Genomic DNA, 18,416 nt, shown 5'->3' with positions numbered 1-18,416 from the left:
GGTGCCGGGGCCGGAGCCGGCACTGCGAACTGTGCCATCACCTGCAGGTTGACGGTTCTCTTGTATAATTATTGCTTGAAGTCTATTTCAAATGAGCATCCGATAACTGAGGATACTGGACTATGAGCTGAATTAGCTTATTCAGCGACATGTCCGATCAAGACGTAGGAAGAGTAAGGCATGTACCTAACCGATATGACGTATAAAATGAGTTTTCGCTTTATTATATACATTATTTTTCGAAGATTTAAGATCGGGATGCTCTTGGTTGTGATCTTTCTCGTTCTTGTTACAGTGAATTTGAAAATAAATATGTTCTATAAATAGACATGCAAAACTTTTATTTGTTACCTGCCCTCCGGCAACGGCAGTGATGACTCTTCTCCCAGGGATCTTAAAGAGGCCGGGTGCTGGTTGTGTTTGTACACAGCTGGCTGCGTGTTAGGAGAATTGGGATGACATCTGGTTTTGGGAGTAAACGTGGAGAGACGATAGGCCGCCTGTGACGTCGCTGCCGCATACAGCAAAAAAAAAAAAGATATGTAGTGTATATCCTCTATATTAATCGTTTTCCTTCAAAAGTTTTATTTAACTTTCAAATTAGGATTAATTACAAATAGAACCCCTGTAGTGTTATCATATTGTGAATAGGCCCCTTTTAGCTCTATTTGTGTCGGATAGACCCATGTACTATTGGCTTAAGTGCAAATTAATATATCCCTCTAGGCCCCGTTTGGTGTGGGGTTAAGAGAAGCAGGGTTAAACCCCTTTAACCCCTCCTTAACCATATGAGTTAAACAGACTAATTTGGTCAAAGGGTTAACATTTACAAGGGATAAAGTCAGTTAACCTCTCGTTTGGAAGGGTTAGCAAATCCGCCTAAAGAGAAGGGTTAAGAATTAGTCCCTCTGAAAGCAAGAAACTGAACACTAAAAAAGAATATAATTTAGAATATTTATGGTAACTAACGTTTTAACCCTTCTTTATATGCTAAACACAAAAAACTTAACCTTTCACAATATTGACTATCAAATCCAAATGGAAATAAATTATTTTTAACCTATCGTGAAGGGTTAACTAAGTTAGTCTTTCTCATTAACTCTTCTCTCTTAACCCCTCACAAGAGGTTAAAATTCATATAATTTTGTACTCACCAATAGAACTACATGATATCTACCCACCTTCTTAAATATTTTAAACAATTTTAAGAGTCAAAAAAATTCCTCAAGAAGTTTATTCGCGAAATGAAACTATGAGGGTTCTCTTCACAATTTGTTGATACTACAGGGGTCTGTTTGCTATTAACCTTTAAAATAATATGGGTTAATTGGTTAAACCATATACTATTGTCCAACTGACTCTAAATTATTCTTAAATAAAACTACTAATTCTATAAGTTTATATATATATATATAACTCTAAATTAAATAAGTTGTATTAATCTTGCTAGTGTAATTCATTGGAACAATGGAACGATGATATTATCTTTTTTGTATTATTGGTTTTTTGGGACACTAGTGAGACAATTTCACTACTTGGGATAAAATTACCTCACTCATATACAAATTTTTTTATCCCAATAGTAAAAATTTATCCCATCCTCCATATTGGAATAATTTTGTTCCACTTTGAAGGCAATTGAGATAATTTTCAAACATTTTTGTATTACTTAACTAACGCATGCTAATTACATTATAAATATATGACATGATATATAAAATATAAAGTAATAAATCCAGTGTTGAAAATAACGCGTTTCGTAACACAAAATAACGCATAGCGTAACGTAACGCAAGCTCAACGTTACATAACGTTTGAATATAACGCAAGAACAAAATAACGTAGGTTATTTTCCCATGTAGGTTATGTAACGTAACACTGTAACGTTTAATAACTTAGGTTATTTTGTCAATGGCTTAGATTGCTTTTAAAAAAAAGAACGGCTGTGATTTGATTTACTTGTTAACAAAACCCTAGAGGGCCTAAACTAACCCGTCGCCTCCATTTCTCTTGAACACCAGCGAATCCCCCTTCTGATCTCCCGTCGCCTCCATTTCAGCACGCGATCGAAGCCTTTCCGCAGGCATTCGAAGCTCTCCCGCAGGCGTTCGAAGCCCTCCAGCACGCGATCGAAGCCTTTCCGCAGGCGTTCGAAGCCCTCCAGCACGAGTTTGAAGCCCTCCCTTGCAACTGGATCTCGCAAGCGTTCGAAACCCTCCACTGCAACTGGATCTCCCGTCGGGTATTTTTTTTTCCTGGATTTTCTTTTTTTTCCTCCTTTTTTTGCTATTTTCTGAAGAAACCCTCCACGATATCATCTTCTGTTGCTATCTTCTGTTGATTGTTGAAGATGTGATTAACTGTGAAATATTGATTATTTATATAACAAATCCTACTAGTTTCGGCGTTACTGTGTCTAGGCCTCTCTTAAGTCCAAGAGAGTACTAATTCCTTTGACCCAGTCCAAGAGAGGTCTCGAGTTTGATTCTGGCTATTTGCAGTGAAGAATTGCAGATTCAGCTATAGTTTCTCAATATACATAATAATTAATCAGATCCTGGTAAAGAATTACAACAGAAAAAAACAATATTATATTACGGAATCTACTATAAATTGCTGAAATTATTAAAAATTAAAAATTTCTGATTTATTTTGAACGTTATATATCTATAAATTATTTAAATAATAATAAATTATTTAAATAATAATAAATTATTTAACCTACGTTACGTTATGCGTTATCGCTATTGTAACTTAACCGGAGGTAAGCGTTACGTTATGCGTCTTATGTTTTTTGTGTTGTCCTCGGTGAAATCGTTCTTCACGATTGTAGGAACAAAAAGGATGGAAAGACAGAAAAAATAGATAAATCTTTCACGATATCAAATAGCTCGTCATACACACTTCTGAATAACAACATCAAAGACAATAAATGAATGAACTGCATCTTCTACAGTTTTTTTCCTTATACCATACTTTTGGACGGCACAAGTGATGCGCATTCAGATTCATGTGTTTTTGCCTCCAAATTTCTCCAAGATTGTATTTTGGGTTTGAATTGTAAGGTTGGAGGAGGAGGGGGATCCATTGATGAAAGAGAAAGAGAGGTTGAAAGGAGGTATTATTGGGTAAAGGGCTAGATGAAATTTTGAGTTTGAGATGAAGAAGGATGTAAAATACGATAACTTTAAGAGATCAGGGGATGAAAAGAAATTTTACTGTTGAAAAAAATAAAAGTTGACTAAAAGATGTACCTATATCAGTGTTGTAAATAGCGGCCAATAGCGGGGCTATAGCGGCGCGAATAGCGGTCGCGGCCCTTCAGCGCTACGCGTAGGGGTTTCGCGGATGGCTTAAGCGGGAAAATCCGCTATTCATTCGAATAGCGTGTAAAAGCGGGTTTTCGCGGGTTAAAAGCGGATTTTCGCGGTTAAAAGCGGATTTTGGCGGTTAAAAGCGGCTTAACCCGCTATCACACATATTATGATGCTATATTTCTTGAATTTCTTCATAGTTTCATTCATACAACAAGCTTATTAATTGTTATTTACTGATAATACAAGAAATTTACAACTAATTGAATTTTTAGATTTTTTTTATGAATTTTCTTATTATAGGATATTTAAATATATTTAAATTTGACCGCTATTTGACTGTGCGCTATTTGCCGCGATTTCGCCGCAATAGCCCGATATAGCCTTAGCGGTACCTCGCCGCGACGCGCCGCGATCCGCGATCAGCAACCTTGGTATTTTCCTAAAACTTCTTATCATTTTGAGTGTGCCCTCATTCGCAACATATATGTTTATCAGCATTGCAGCCAAGCCTTTACAAGTGCACACTCTTCAATAGACTAAACCCTTTCACTTCTAATCTAATGTCATCAGAAGGAGATTCCATCATTGCCCCTAGTTCTGCTCATGAGCTACAAATTGCTCTTACGAAAGATCAAGGTCATTTACTTTTCATTCTAGTGCCAAGTTTATCATTTGATCATCTTAGTCATTCTTAATGCCAGTTTGCCTCATCTCTTTATTTTATTAATGTACCCAAAAACTATCAGGATAGAATGAATAATCTTATGTAAAACAAGCTATTGATTAGATAGATGCTCTTGTATCTCGAGGTGTTTGGGAGTTTGTTCCGGCCCCAGGCTTCCCGCTTTTACCAATGTTAGTGCATGTGGATAGGCATTTATTGTGAAACATCAACTTGACGGGTCAATGGATTGTTGCAAGGCTCATTTGGTTGCAAAATAGTTTACTCATCTCATTTGGTTGTGAAACAATTAGCCTAGATTTCAAGTCAACGTAACAAGTGTCTTCATCTATGCTAGTAGTACTAAGGATGTGTGTATGAAGAAACCTCTGAGGCACAAGTACACAAGCTAAAGGCAATTTATGTTCGCTAGCAGAAGCCTCATACCTAATTTGAAAATTATAGCTAGGTAGTTACTGGCTTTCTAGCATTATGATTCTAAGGGGGGGTTATTCATTGGGGTAATTTGGGGCAAATTGGGTTAAATTGTTCCAATGGGGTAATTTTACCCAATGAGTTAATTTGAGTGGGATAAAGTGGGATAAAATGGGATAATGAGATAATTTGAGTGGAACAATTGGTATGACATCTTTTTATAATATAATATCTATAGATCAATTAAGTTCAAGTTTAACTTGATATTACATCAAATGATTAAATAATAATAATAATAATAATAATATTATTATTATTATTATTATTTTAAAGATTATTTTAATATAAAATATTAAAAATGATATAATAATATTATTGGAATCCAACATCTCTTTGGTCCTTTTGATGTCAAAAGCAATTCTTTGGACTCTTCCCTCTAGTGCAGCAAGCTTTTCATGAAGCTTGCTTGGATATTGCTAACAGCTCGAACACCATTCTCATTGGAATTCTCAATGGATTTGGGAGCAATTTCTTTTGAAACCCTAGAATCTTTTCCATCAGGTTTCCACAAATCAACATCCAAACTGGCCCTCAACAAATTAGGTTTCAAATTCGCATCTATCCCCTTCTTATCCAAAACCCGAACTTTAGGACCCACATCTTTTTAGTCTCTAGTGATCCTGAAGCTCTGGGGTTTAGATTCGAGGGGTTCAGGATTCCGACGATGTACCCCATCGGACGGCGAGAATAGCCACATGATTCCGACGAGGGGTAGAGGAAGCTCTAGGATTCCGCCTCGACGGAGACTGGCAGAGACGAGAGGGAGGAGGTGGAGGCGAGCTCAGGCGGTGAAGGGGGCTAGGCAAAGAGGAGCAGGGGGTTTGAGCTCTAGGAATATAGGTGACGGAGACTGGCGGAGACGAGAGGGAGGAGGGGCTGGAGCTTGGTGGTGGGTTCTCTTTGGGGAAGGAGGAGGCACACAGGGAGGAAGAGATGGAAGTGGGGTAATTTTGTTCTCATATTGTTCCAGCAAAAAAAATTGGGTAAATTTTGAGGGTGGGGTTGAGTAGTGTTTATATAGGTGGGGTAATTTTTGGGGAAGTAGTGTATTTGTCTCATATTTATCCCAACAAACCAATAACACCATACAATTGAATCCATACCCAATTACCCCAATGAATAACACCAAACACTGTTATTCCAAAAATTATCCCTTTACCCCTAAAATTACACCAATGAATAACCCCCCTAACAGTGTATGAAATTAACAAAACAAAGGAGTTTCTTAATGATCTCCTGTTATTTGTTAAAGCTGAAAAGGTTTATTTGTTGGCCCTTCAGACGAAAATTGATCAATTCCCTGTTATGTCTGGACTTGAGGTGAATAAATCAAAGAGTATCATTTTTATCTCTGGGGTTTCCAAGGAGTTTAAGGCTCAAATTATGCTAGCTACTGGTTATGAAGAAGGTACCCTTCTTGTGAAGTATTTTGGGGTCCCGATGTCTGATGTAAAAGTGGCGCATAAACACTGTCAGGAGTTGGTAAGAGAGAATCAAAACTAAAGTTGTGAGGATCTTTCAAACTATCCTATGCAAGCAGCATAGAATTGGTTAAGTCAGTTTTGTTCCGTATGCATGTTTATTGGACTACTATATGCTCGCTACCAAATCAGACTACACATGATTGATGCTCCATGCTCTAGATTCATATGGGGTGAGAGGGAAGGTGAGCATAAAGCTCATCTTGCGTCAGCGGGAGACTATGTACATGCTTAAGAATCAGGGTTTATTTCATACTGGGAATTGGAACATGGTTTCAGTGCTTAAAATCTTATGGGCTGTTCACTTAAAGAAGGATATGTTGTGGATTAAATGACTTCATAGCCACTATTTGAAGCATAAATCTGTTGGAATGTGATCTCTAGGCCATCTAATTCTTGCTTCTGGAGAAGCTTATTCAAGGTGAGGGATTGGACTAGGAGTAAATGGCCTAAACAACAGTATATTACCCAGAATATGGCTAAGCGGATTAAAGATGAAACTTTTTGAATTTCAGTCTTGCTTAGTGTTTTAAAAAGCTTCCATCTAGCCTGCCCAGGCAACCGATTCCAAGGCAGTACTTACGTCGCCCACCTAGCGCTTAGTGCCTAGACTATCCACCTAGGCAATAGGAGCGTCAAGGAGAGTGTGAGCTGCTTACGTGGACTGCACCCTTTAGGCCTTGATCGTGATTTCCTTCATTGCAGCCTCCACATTCTCCAACCTCCTGCAAACTCCTCTATCCTCCAACCATGAACACCTCCTCTATCTCCTCAGACCTTAAGCAAAACCTCCACCACCACACTGGTATTTTTTGTCAATAATTGTAATTAAAAAATTAAAAATAGGAAAACCACCTAGCCCCCCTCCCCCCACCTACGCTCTAGGTGTCTGGTCTGGTCCATCGCCTAGATCGCCTAAGGCTTTCTGTAACTATGCTTGCTAAGAGATTTATTCTGTAACTACCCTCTGATTCATTGGTCATCTACAATATGGGAGAGATTTACTGCGCCTAGACATTAGTTCATCTTGTGGCTAGCAGTGAAGGGAAGTTTGTTGAGACGGTATATAGTAGTGCATTTAGGGGTTCTTCATAGCAATGTTTGTAATTTTCGTAATTGGGCATGGAAGAAGAGAACTTTGAGGATGTCCCTAGCTACAGCAGTTTATCACGTATAGACTGAGAGGAATACTAGGAAGTTTTAGCATCGCAATGAATGTTAATACTATATTTAAAAATGTTAATACGTACGTTCAACATTGTAAATAGCGTCGAATAGCGGGGCTATAGCGGCGCGAATAGCTGTCGCGGCCCTTAGCGCTACGCGTAGGGGTTTTGCGGCTTACTTAAGCGAGAAAATCCGCTATTCATTCGAATAGCGCGTAAAAGCGGATTTTAGCGGGTTAAAAGCGGGTTTTCGCGGTTAAAAGCGGGTTTTCGCGGTTAAAAGCGGGTTTTCGCGGTTAAAAGCGGGTTTTCGCGGTTAAAAGCGGGTTTTCGCGGTTAAAAGCGGATTTTCGCGGTTAAAAGCGGATTTTTGTTGTTAAAAGCGGCTTAACCCGCTATCACACATATTATGATGCTATATTTCTTGAATTTCTTCATAGTTTCATTCATACAACAAGCTTATTAATTGTTATTTACTGATAATACAAGAAATTTACAACTAATTGAATTTTTAGATTTTTTTAAAATATTACATTGAATAAAGTAAAATATTATAATATTTTATACAGTACATTATATACTATGATACTATATTATAATATATTAAATTAAATAATATATTATTAAAGTATTATATTAAATATATTATTCATATATTAAAAAATATTACATTGAATAAAGTAAAATATTATAATATTTTATAAAGTACATTATATCCTATGATACTATATTATAATATATTAAATTAAATAATATATTATTAAAGTATTATATTATATATATTATTCATATATTATATCAATTATTATATAATGTACCATACTAATATAATGTAATATAATATAATAATTAAAAAGTAGTTATAGTATAACATATTATATTTTTGTATAAATAAAATAATGTATTATATTAAATATTATATTATTAAAATATTATATTAAATATATTGATATTATATTATATTAATTATTATATATAGTATAGCATGCTAATATAATATAATATAATATAATGTAATATAATAATTAATAATATTAGTTAGTAATTATAATATATTGTATTTTAATTTAAAATAAAATAATGTCTATATTATAATAATATACTAAACCAATTGGATAAGTTAATTTAGAAGTAATTAATAGATAAAATTATATTTTAATAAGGCGCTACATTATTAATTATCCCACATGAATTGTCAAATCAAATGCTCAAATTGTCCCATTATCCCACTTTACCCTACTTAAAATATCCCAAAGGGATAAAATTGTTTCATTGGAATAATTTTTTCGCTTGGCCCAATTTGTCCCAATCAATAACCTCCCTTATCTTATTACCCTGTGGTATATATTTTCCTCCAAAGTTTTGGGTTTAGCGGGAAGCTAGACATGAAAATAATCTTAATTTTGGGATTGGGAGAAACATGGGGTCATTGGCAAAGAAAGAATGTGGGTTTGAATTAGTATAAGTGGTGATATAATGGGTATTCTGCTAGTTCTATCATATTTACCGGCCATTAATAACACCACCTAACACAAGGAGCGGATTGACAAGGCAACTGAAGATCTTAGGGACTAATAAGTAAATAATTAGATGAGGGACTATTTCGCAATTAAAAATAAAGTGAGGAACCAATATGCAATTAAGAAATCTGTTTCCCTCTCCAAAACCTCCGGTTTTGACAGAATCTCAATTAAACCGCAATTAAAAAGTCGCAGAGGAAGAGAGAAAGAGGGCTAGGGTTACAATCACCGCGCCCTCTCCCTCTCATTTCATCGTTCCCTCCTTTTTCTCTCGCTCTCTCATGGTGGAAAATATATATTAATTAACGTGAGCTAGGGTTTTTCTCCAAAACCTCCTTTTTCTCTCCCTCGTATCTCTCTCCTTCTTGCCTTCGGTAAAATCGCGTGCTAGGGTTTTTGTTTACTCGAATTCTCAGGTAAAATTCGTGTTCTTTATCTTTATTTAAACGAAGTTCTTTATATTTTCCGTTGTTGGGTTGAATTGTCTTGCGAAATTCCTTATACCTTTATTTACACGAAAGAGGACTGTTGCTGTCTAAAGCTCCGAGCATCCCTATCGAATCTCAAGCTATCTCTTTCTACCTCTCCTCGATCAATTGCAAATAATTTTGTCGTTTCCCCTGCAATTTGAGCCCAATATCGTAACTAGGGTTTTAGTTTTCGACCCGTAAACCCTAACAGTAAAAGTGGTTAGGGTTTAGGGTTCTCTCTATTTCCTCTTGTGAGTTGTTAAAATTTTAGAACTTTCTCATTTCCGATCAGTTTATGTCTAATGAACATTCTCATTCCTACGAACTAACGTGTCATGTCTCAGATTGGTTTACTGCTTATTTCTTGACTTCGCTAGAACTATTAGCATGACCTTGTCATAATTGGACAACGATACAAATTATTAAAAGTTCATAAAATTCATTCTAACAGCTAGTAAAGCTTCTTTAATGTCCCCACTCGTTCGGATTCTGTTTTGAGAATTAATTTATCCAAATTAAGTTTCTTTCATGCTTCAATTGTGTCTTTCTAAACGAAAAAACAGCAAAAATGAGAGTAAATAAGCTAAAAAGAGGCCCAACTAATCTAAAGGGCATTTTGGGTATTATAAAAAGAGGGCAGCCATATTTAAAGTGGGTTAGGCGAAGTTTAGCTCCCAAGGGGTGTTAAGCGCTAGCAACAATCCTACAGGGGTGCGGTTGAAATTAATAGCCTCTACCAAGTATCCATTAGAAATAGCATAATTACCTTTATATTCTCTCCGTTTGCGCTATCTCGCGCCGTCGCCGCTTCAGCCAAAACCCTAAAATGTTATTTGTTTTTTGTCAGAAGATGAATTCTTCAAATTTCAATGGAGGAAGCGAAGCTGGCCCATCTCAAACCCTAAACCCGGAGTCCTTCAACCTCTTCAGCGAGGGCATCTCTCTCGTTCTCTCGCGATGGACCGCTCTCCAGATGGCGATCGAGAATCAATGGGGCGGCCGAGATTCCCGCCAGAAATCGCACGATCTCGCCTCCTCAATCCTCTCCTGGTTCTCCCAATCCAAAGGTTAGGGCTTGGGTTTTATCCTCCATAATCCTTCTATTTGCTGATGAGATGTTAATATTTTGATTTTTTTTTCTTAGAGCCCCTTTATATTGACGATCTGGAGAATATATTGGATGAATGCATGGCGCTTTCTTTCAATACTGAGATCGACGATGGCAGTGTTGAAGAGGTATCTTGTTTCTTGCTTCTATTTTAGAAGTTCAACAAAATTTAACTTTGATATTCCAAAGATAAACAAAACTTAACTTTGTTACCTCAAAATTCAACAATATTTAATTTTGATACCCCAAATTTCAACAAAATTTGATTTTGATACCCAAGTTTTAACAAATTTAACTGTGATACTCAAAGTCCACAAAATTAAACTTACGTAGGATAAAATTGTCAAATATAATTTCTTGGATGGAAAAGTACGAGGGAAACGGTCATGGGTGGTTATGGGTTAATAGAATGGTAGATAGGGATGGTTTTCTAAAATTTGAGTAATTAAGGGTGGTAATGTGAAATAGTGCCTAAGTTAGGGGTGGTTCCCTTGACGAAAAAAACTTAGAAAAGTATCAAGCAGAATGCTATAAGTTGTAGTTGATATTGCGATTTTTTGAGGGAATCATTCATGAAGTTTATGAATTCAGCTCTATGCGCTTAGTATCATGAAATTCTTCGGTTTGTAATAGGATGAACTCAATGTCCAAGACTTCTTATTTTCAAGACTCCTGTTCAAGTGAGCAATATAAATGTAGCAATCCCTTTCATCATAATTTTTTAGTTATGGAAAGTGAAGTCCATATTCTCATGTATAATCCAACTGAAGGATTTCACTCTCGGGATCTAGGCACCTTTTCTTATTTAAGTTGCGAGGGAGGATTGAATCCCTACTGACGTGAACTGTTTCCTCAGCTATGAGATGAATTAGCTAGAGTATGGAAAGTATTCTAAATCTTTCTGCTTGGCCCATGTTACTGAAAACAGCTGATAGAAAGTTCTAAGTTTATGCAGTAGTGATTATATATTTATAATGTTTTCCTCATTTCTTGATCCGGGTTCACTATGGGTTATATTTTTATTCAAGTGAACTTCAGAACTCTTTTTTTAAATTTGTTTCGTTTACCTAATCCTTAAAGTGAACATCATTATCTGATGTTAGTTGTTCATCTTTAGAGCCTGACTTCTGCTTCTCATGTGAGCATTGTGTTTATCAACTATCTGCATTCTGTTGTGTCTGGCTATTTGTGTTTGTTAAACACTTAAACTTATATTCAACTCATACTATGTTGGTCCAGTCCCAAAACTTTCTTCCTAAATGGCTATCATCCAGCATTCTTGTGCATTATTCCTTCTTTCTTAATGACCTCTCTTTGCTGTGAATCCCCGCTCCATTATGACCTTATTTATTTTATGTTCATACAAATTGTTCCATATGTCATATGCTTTTGTGTAGCGTGCTGATTATGATTCTAGATGTTCAAGACCTCTATTCTGTGGCGTAATCTTTACTTATGATATCATGTTAAGGTTGCTGAGGAGTTGATGGTTATGCATGAAGATTGCCTTAGAGGAAATTATGAATCAATTGAAAAGCTAAGGAAGTCAGTTCCTATGATGAATGCTGTTTCTCAAAGTAAAAGGGTAATCTTATTCAACTTAACTTAAGATTAATTTTGCTGTAGTTGGACATGCTTTTTTGCTTTTTTATTTTTCATAAGCAGAACAATCTTTTGGCAGGTATAGGGTTTATTAAATTGAATAGCTATGAGCTAATTATTTAGGCAACATTTTTTATAACAGTTCCATCTCATTGTAGCATCGTCTTACAAACTCTTATTAGAAAAATCTCCAAGCAAAAAATTTATTTTTTATATCAATGTGTTCTGATGATTTGGTTAAATTTGCTAGGCAGCAAGATTATCTGGGTAAACTTACTAACACATTTTTGTGAATGCTATAAAAAGCATGAAATATGCTAAAAGATTATGTAAGTGAGATTTTTGAACTACCCTGAAGTACTTGTGTAGTTGTGTGGACTTAAAGGTGGACTTTAGCTGCATAAAAGAAAGTGTTTACAAATGTCGAATTGCATGAATAAAATGAATAATAGCCTTATATGCTCAATGGTGATAGTTTACATGAAGAATGTAGATTCATGTTGCGCTGAATGTTGGATGAAAAGCCTAGTGGAGGCAAGGGTGGGGTGGAGGGTTCACCATCGTCCTAAACCTTTTCCATCAACAATCAAGATGAAGTAACTATGGAGCCTGAAAGCTTTATAAAGTGTTGATCAAGTTTTAACAACTGTCTTGTCATTTAACTCTCATATGACGTCAAATCCCTCTGAGGTGAAGTCATAACCAGGGCAAAACAAGAGATGACCTTGACATAAAGTCTGGATAAGGAGGCAGACAGGTTAACATAGCATTTGACATTTATTCAGTTACATGCATCCAAGAAGCAGTCCTCCAACTTCCTAGACCATGAAAGCATAGAAACAAAGATGGAAGATGATGTTCTTTACTAATTACTACACAGAAATGGACTCATCTCCAAGTTCAGATAAACCACACAACCTGATGTCCTAATATTCAATGTCCTAATATTCTCATTTGGTTAAGGAGAATTCATGAACGTTAAAGAAGTAGTGATGACTGTTTTAATATTTAGAAACAATACAGTGTAGGAAATAGAGGCTTTAAAGACTTGTCTTCCTTCAACTAGATTGATTTAAGTAGCTAAAGGAGGGGCTATTTGATTTGTTTTCCATAATTCGCACATAAGGTAAAGTAAAATATCAGATGAAAAACAAAAAGGGGTTGGGGACAATTCCAAAGCAGCTATGAAAGTTTATAATAGCATCTCAGAGTTGTTTCCATTTACCAATCTAGTTCTCATCTTCTTATATGAAGATGACTTTTTCCATTCAATATTCTCGTAAGGTAAAGTAAAATATCAGATGAAAAACAAAAATGGGCCGGGGACAATTCCAAAGCAGCTGTGAGAGTTTATAATAGCATCTCAGATTTGTTTCCATTTACCAATCAAGTTCTCATCTTCTTATATGGATTTTTTTTACTGCTCGATATTTGTCCAATTTCTCCATCTGCTTTGTTTTCCCAAGTTGGATATGTGTGTGTTTGTTTGTTTGTGTATATGACCTAAAGCGCGTGTGAATTAGATATTACACTATATATGCTCTAAGGTCACATCGAATATAGCTTGGGTTGATATTTTAAGCAAAGTAGGAATAATTTGGGAGCATAAATTCAATATTCTGCAAATAGTTTCCACTTAGTCTGTCCTGCAATAAGTTGGTCACTTTTCATTGGTTCAATTGAAGTCGTCTTTTTGATAATTACTTGCATACTTGTCATTGATATAAGCTCAATGGTTATCATGAAAAGAGGCGTGATTTTTTTTCAAGAAAGAATTGTGAGCCAGAAGAGCTTAGGTGCACATATTCAATATTCAGCAAATAAGATGCAGTTAAGTGTCTTGCTAGATGGCCATCTTTCCATCTTCACATGGAAGTTTGGTATTTAATAATTATCTGCATTGGACAAAAGATAAAATTTCTATGAGACTGCAATCCTAATGACGACCTGTTTGAAAGTATAAATCCTTCGGGTAATTTGATTATAGTTCTTGTTTGTTATTTTTATTTATTGTCTTAAAGAAACTCTATGACTGATGATTATATGTGATGGACTTGAGTTTGTTTTGACGGCTATTACGTTTTAGTACAGGAAGATTTTCTTTGACATATAAACCTTGGATCTAGCCATAGCTGATTTAAGAAGTGTATACGTTAGTGCTAAAATGTGGTTAACAATAGTAACCTGTATTATCATGAGAGTGGAATAAATTATTTAGGTAGCTAAAAAGATGAGCCAATGAACACTTGCGAAGGTTAAGAATACATTTTCACTGCTATTGCTGTTCCTATGCTCTCTAATCAACACTGTTCCATTCAACTTTTTCATTCTGATACTCTGATACCAGCCCACTTCTTTCTTTGGCCACTAATACATCATACTATGATACTGATAGTGGTACGTTTCCATCATACTATGACACTGATAAATAATTGTTTGTATGCTAGCATATTATTGAACAAAGTAATCTCTTAATCATTGACTAGATTCTTTTAGAAAGCTGAAAAATGGAGGTTTGGGCCACAATCGCTGCATTCAATGCTTAACTGCAAGTCTTTATTTAACTGATGATTGAGCATAAACCAAGAGGATCTATCATGGTGCCTACATATCGAGAAATGGAATCTGTCTTTAGTATGGCAACTGTTGAGCCTTTTAACTTTGGATTGAATGCTGGATACAATTCAATTTCGATCATCGGATTTATAAAACAGATGCAAAAGTCTAGTAATTTGGCAGAAAAATGATTTTCTTCCAATTTTAAGATAGCTTGCTAGTTATTACCAACAGATTGTGAGTTAAAACCATTTCCTACTTCATTAGGATTTTTAAGTTTCACAAGTTGTGATAAAATAACTACAGCAATAAAACCTTTATCCCAAACTTTCCGAATGTGAGTCGGATCTCCATTTCCATCTTCAAGTTTACAGATGAAACAGTAAGAAGGATAAGAGTACTAAATAGTTTTGGGAGCCTGTGATGTTTTTCTGAAAAAGATATAACAAATAATCAGTGCTAACATTTTATAACGTAGCCTTATCTGTTCTTGTGACTCGGACTCTGGTGCTTTCTATAGTTTGTGATCTGGCTCATTGTAGGCGGCTTGAAAAAGCTAACAAAACCTGATGCAAATGCTCTGTTCTTGTTGTAGGTGACTAATGATGATGATGATGATGAGAGCTCAGATGAAGAAGCTTCAGATATGATGGTAGATGAACCAGTCGTGCCTAAATCGGGTCCACAGCCGAAACAAAATGAAATGCCGGATGAAGAAGGATGGGCAGTTGTTGCCCCCAGGCGAAACAGGGGCAAGAAGTCAGGATAACAGATCATTTTGCTGGAGACTTGTAAAATTGTATTATGAACATCCTTTTGTTTCCTTATCGGTTGTGTCATAGATTATTCTGATTGTCCTAATTTTATTATTACCGAGCATGTTGCTTTAAGTATTCTTGATAAGTAATAAGTTTTTGGGTTATGGTAACTTGTATTCCCCCTCTAAAACTTTTTTTGTCAGCGTTATACCCTGATTTACATTTTGGTGTTTTTCTTGTTCCAATAAATTGAGGAGAAAATATAATTTATCGACATGCCGACCTGAACTTCAGAGATTGTAAATACTAATTAATAATTTAGGGGGTTATAAATGAGGTATATCTGTAGATAACCCTAGACTTTTCTCAAATAATTGCATTTATGATTAAGCACCTGGAAGTTTCAAACACCAGGGAAATATTTCCTTTTTTTTAAGGTACCATCCACTCTGCTCATTATGAGACAACGACATCACCTTCACATGTTTTCTCGAGAAAGCTCGTGTTCTTTCTTATTGTGCAAGTGTCTTATCCATCCCTCAGAAATGAAGAATTAAGTAAAGATGAAGGTGAACAAATGATGCGATCAAAAGTAGTCGTACAATTTGTTATTTGGATTCAACTTACACCTGCTCATATCTCATTCTATGAGAACTGGGCAGTGGTGCACACATCAACCCTATTCAATCCCACCTTTTTCTTATCAACTTCCATCGCATGCAAGCAACTAGATGCTTAATCAAGTGGGCGTTACATCTCGGCTTTTTCAGCGTGATCCGGAAAATCATACACAAGGCACTAAATAAAATCATATAGACATGAAGCTGATCCTGTGAAGTGTTCCCGTGTCAACTCTAGAACACTAATCTTCTCAGAACATCCTACATGTGAGCTGAGATTTCTCAACTTCGCGTCGAGCAAGTGTTGTGAATAGTGAAAATGTCCAATCTACCCTCGTTCCGTCACGAGTGCTTGAGAAAAGCTTGCTTGGTGGAGGTGCCATGAAGCAGAATGTGAAACATGCTCTACTAGCAACTCTGAACTAGTTCAATCAAAATACAAAACCAGCGCTATATGTATGTGTCCATCTATCTGAATAACCATCGATTTTAAAATCTGTATAGTAAATTCTTTCTCGCTCAAATGGCGCTCCTCCTCGCCTTGTCACTGACATTCTACAAAGAGTTGTTGGTCAGCGTCGTTGCCCTTTCGCGAGGGGGAAGCTTCCCATTGCCTGGGCAGTGGAAAGCTATTGCCGTACATAATGGCAGAGGAATAGCTTGAGGCCACCTCTCCTCCTCAAGATGTGGCTCTATTTCATCCCAATTTAGATCCACAGGAATTTATATACCACACTGAAAGCTTGGCAATGAATCATGGTTCATTTCATTTATTTTAGTGTTATCCTGGTATTTCTCCACTTCCATGACTTGGGCATGCAAACACGTGTAGGTAAAAGATGACCAAGTCCTTGAATTATTTGCTTATGTAGTGGTTTTTCCTCGTGTATTATACTTGTGAGCATAAACTATTGATGGATGTTACCAACTCTTGGTGGGCGACTTGCAATTATCTCCAATTATATACAATCACCCACCAAATGATCATTGAATAATTTTGTTTGTTTCAAGTATTTATAAAGTTTTCTGAACTTTTACCCCCTGCCATACAAGTGGAAACACTCAGAAAATTGGGTCTAAAGTATTTAAAAAGGTCCCCAGGGTATTAGAGTTCCATCTGCCAACATATGTCCAAGTTAACAAGCGCAATAGATTTTCATCATCATAATAAGTAAATAAATAAATAAATAAAGCACAATAGATTGAGGTCGAGAATAAGCAACACTAAGTGCTCATCAAACAAATAGCCAAAAAGCTTTGCAAAAATGCTTAATCCGGTAGGATTTTTCTTTACAAACATCAAGAAAACAAAGAAATCTGACTTCGAAAGGCCACATCAAGAAAACAAAGAAATCTGACTTCGAAAGGCCCCGTATTTTTACAGCAAGATATGATATGCACAGAAAGCAGGTGAAACAATTTACAAAACGTAGAAGACAATGAAATTTACTAAAAACCACAATGTCAGACAGACGGAGACTGAAGAAGGTAAAACTCATCTTTTAACACTTACTGAAGAAAGAGCTTTTAGAAGATATCTTAAGAAATATAAACACAAAAACAAGTTTGCCCATGGCCACTAAAAATGTCTGATTTTCCTCTAAAACGTTCCGGAAACTTTTCATCTCCAAAAATACCCCATACTCTGATTTGCTTGAAGGATTGTTTTCTCTGCAAAATTAAGTATAACACAGTTAGCAAGAGGAAAAAGGCAGAAGTTGGACACAAGCTCATGAGATATGACCTGCCAACAGACAATGTCTATGGATAACCAAGGATGGAAATATAAGCGCTTCATAGAAAGAGGAAGCCATGCATAACCCCTCTAGAGGTTGACATCACAAGATCACATCTCTATTGCAGTAACATTTGAGAATTATTAGAGAAACTACAAACCAACATGGCATACAAGTTACTGATAAACCGCCATCCACAACCACAGAACTAAGTTGAGCCAAAGAACCCCGATGAAATATACGGTGGCTACAAAAGATTCATGCATGTGCAGTAGGAAAGAAGAAATCAGTTAGCCATCAAAGGGAACCAGGAAATGAGACAACAACAGAAACCATAAATGTACATGCATGTATGTCTCTCTATGCGCGGGCATGCATGCATGTGCGTGTGTACAAATATTGAGTACATAAATTCCCTCACTCCCTATAGATGTGCGAATGTACTTCGTGCATGTGCATATCATTTAAACATCAAAGGTTTTGAGTGCAAGGATCGGCTGAGTATAACAGGCTAGCAAAACAATACACAAGTTCATGAAAACTATACACTGATGATAATGATACAATTGAAGTTCCAGAAGCCTATATATGAATACTATAATAGCAAAGTCCAGTTCATATGATTATCATAGTTCTTTAACCATTCACACAAATTGCTGGCCGAATATACTAGAAACTAAACACAAACACACAAATGTTTCACACATAAGAAACCAGGCTACAACCATAACCATGTTCCACGAACCATCAAGTTGGCGCAACATCAAAAGGAATAGCTAATGAATGCACGTGTAAGATAAGCCATTAACTCAAACATATACAAACAATGCGATGAACAAATGCCATCAATGTTACGTTCCAAACTACAGTGGAATACCCTTGGTTAAATCACTATACCTACATTTCGTCTAAACCAAATGAACTCC

The 18,416-nt window shown here is 36.1% G+C and overlaps 1 protein-coding gene and 1 long non-coding RNA gene across 3 annotated transcripts; one reads left to right on the top strand and one right to left on the bottom strand.

Moving 5' to 3' along the window:
* Nucleotides 1,963-15,318, top strand: LOC109848895 (pre-rRNA-processing protein TSR2). Of its 2 annotated transcripts, none has more exons than XM_020418615.1 (5): nt 1,963-2,242; nt 9,961-10,177; nt 10,255-10,346; nt 11,690-11,803; nt 14,972-15,318. In XM_020418615.1, exons 2-5 carry the CDS (start codon nt 9,961-9,963, stop codon nt 15,143-15,145), a joined length of 597 nt encoding a protein of 198 aa, XP_020274204.1. In that variant the 5' UTR covers nt 1,963-2,242; the 3' UTR covers nt 15,146-15,318. The 2 variants fall into 2 exon arrangements, with proteins under 2 accessions (XP_020274204.1, XP_020274203.1); XM_020418614.1 differs by having other exon boundaries at nt 9,958-10,177.
* On the bottom strand, nt 2,246-2,759 carry LOC109848896. The gene is made up of 2 exons (XR_002248938.1): nt 2,412-2,759; nt 2,246-2,334 (listed from the first exon to the last, which is right to left on the bottom strand). It is a non-coding gene; the product is annotated as an uncharacterized LOC109848896 (long non-coding RNA).

The sequence above is a fragment of the Asparagus officinalis genome, chromosome 7 (genome assembly GCF_001876935.1).
Source record: "Asparagus officinalis chromosome 7, Aspof.V1, whole genome shotgun sequence".
NCBI lineage: Eukaryota > Viridiplantae > Streptophyta > Magnoliopsida > Asparagales > Asparagaceae > Asparagus > Asparagus officinalis.
Note: the sequence above shows the minus strand (reverse complement) of the source record. Positions and strands in the feature narration are given on the sequence as shown.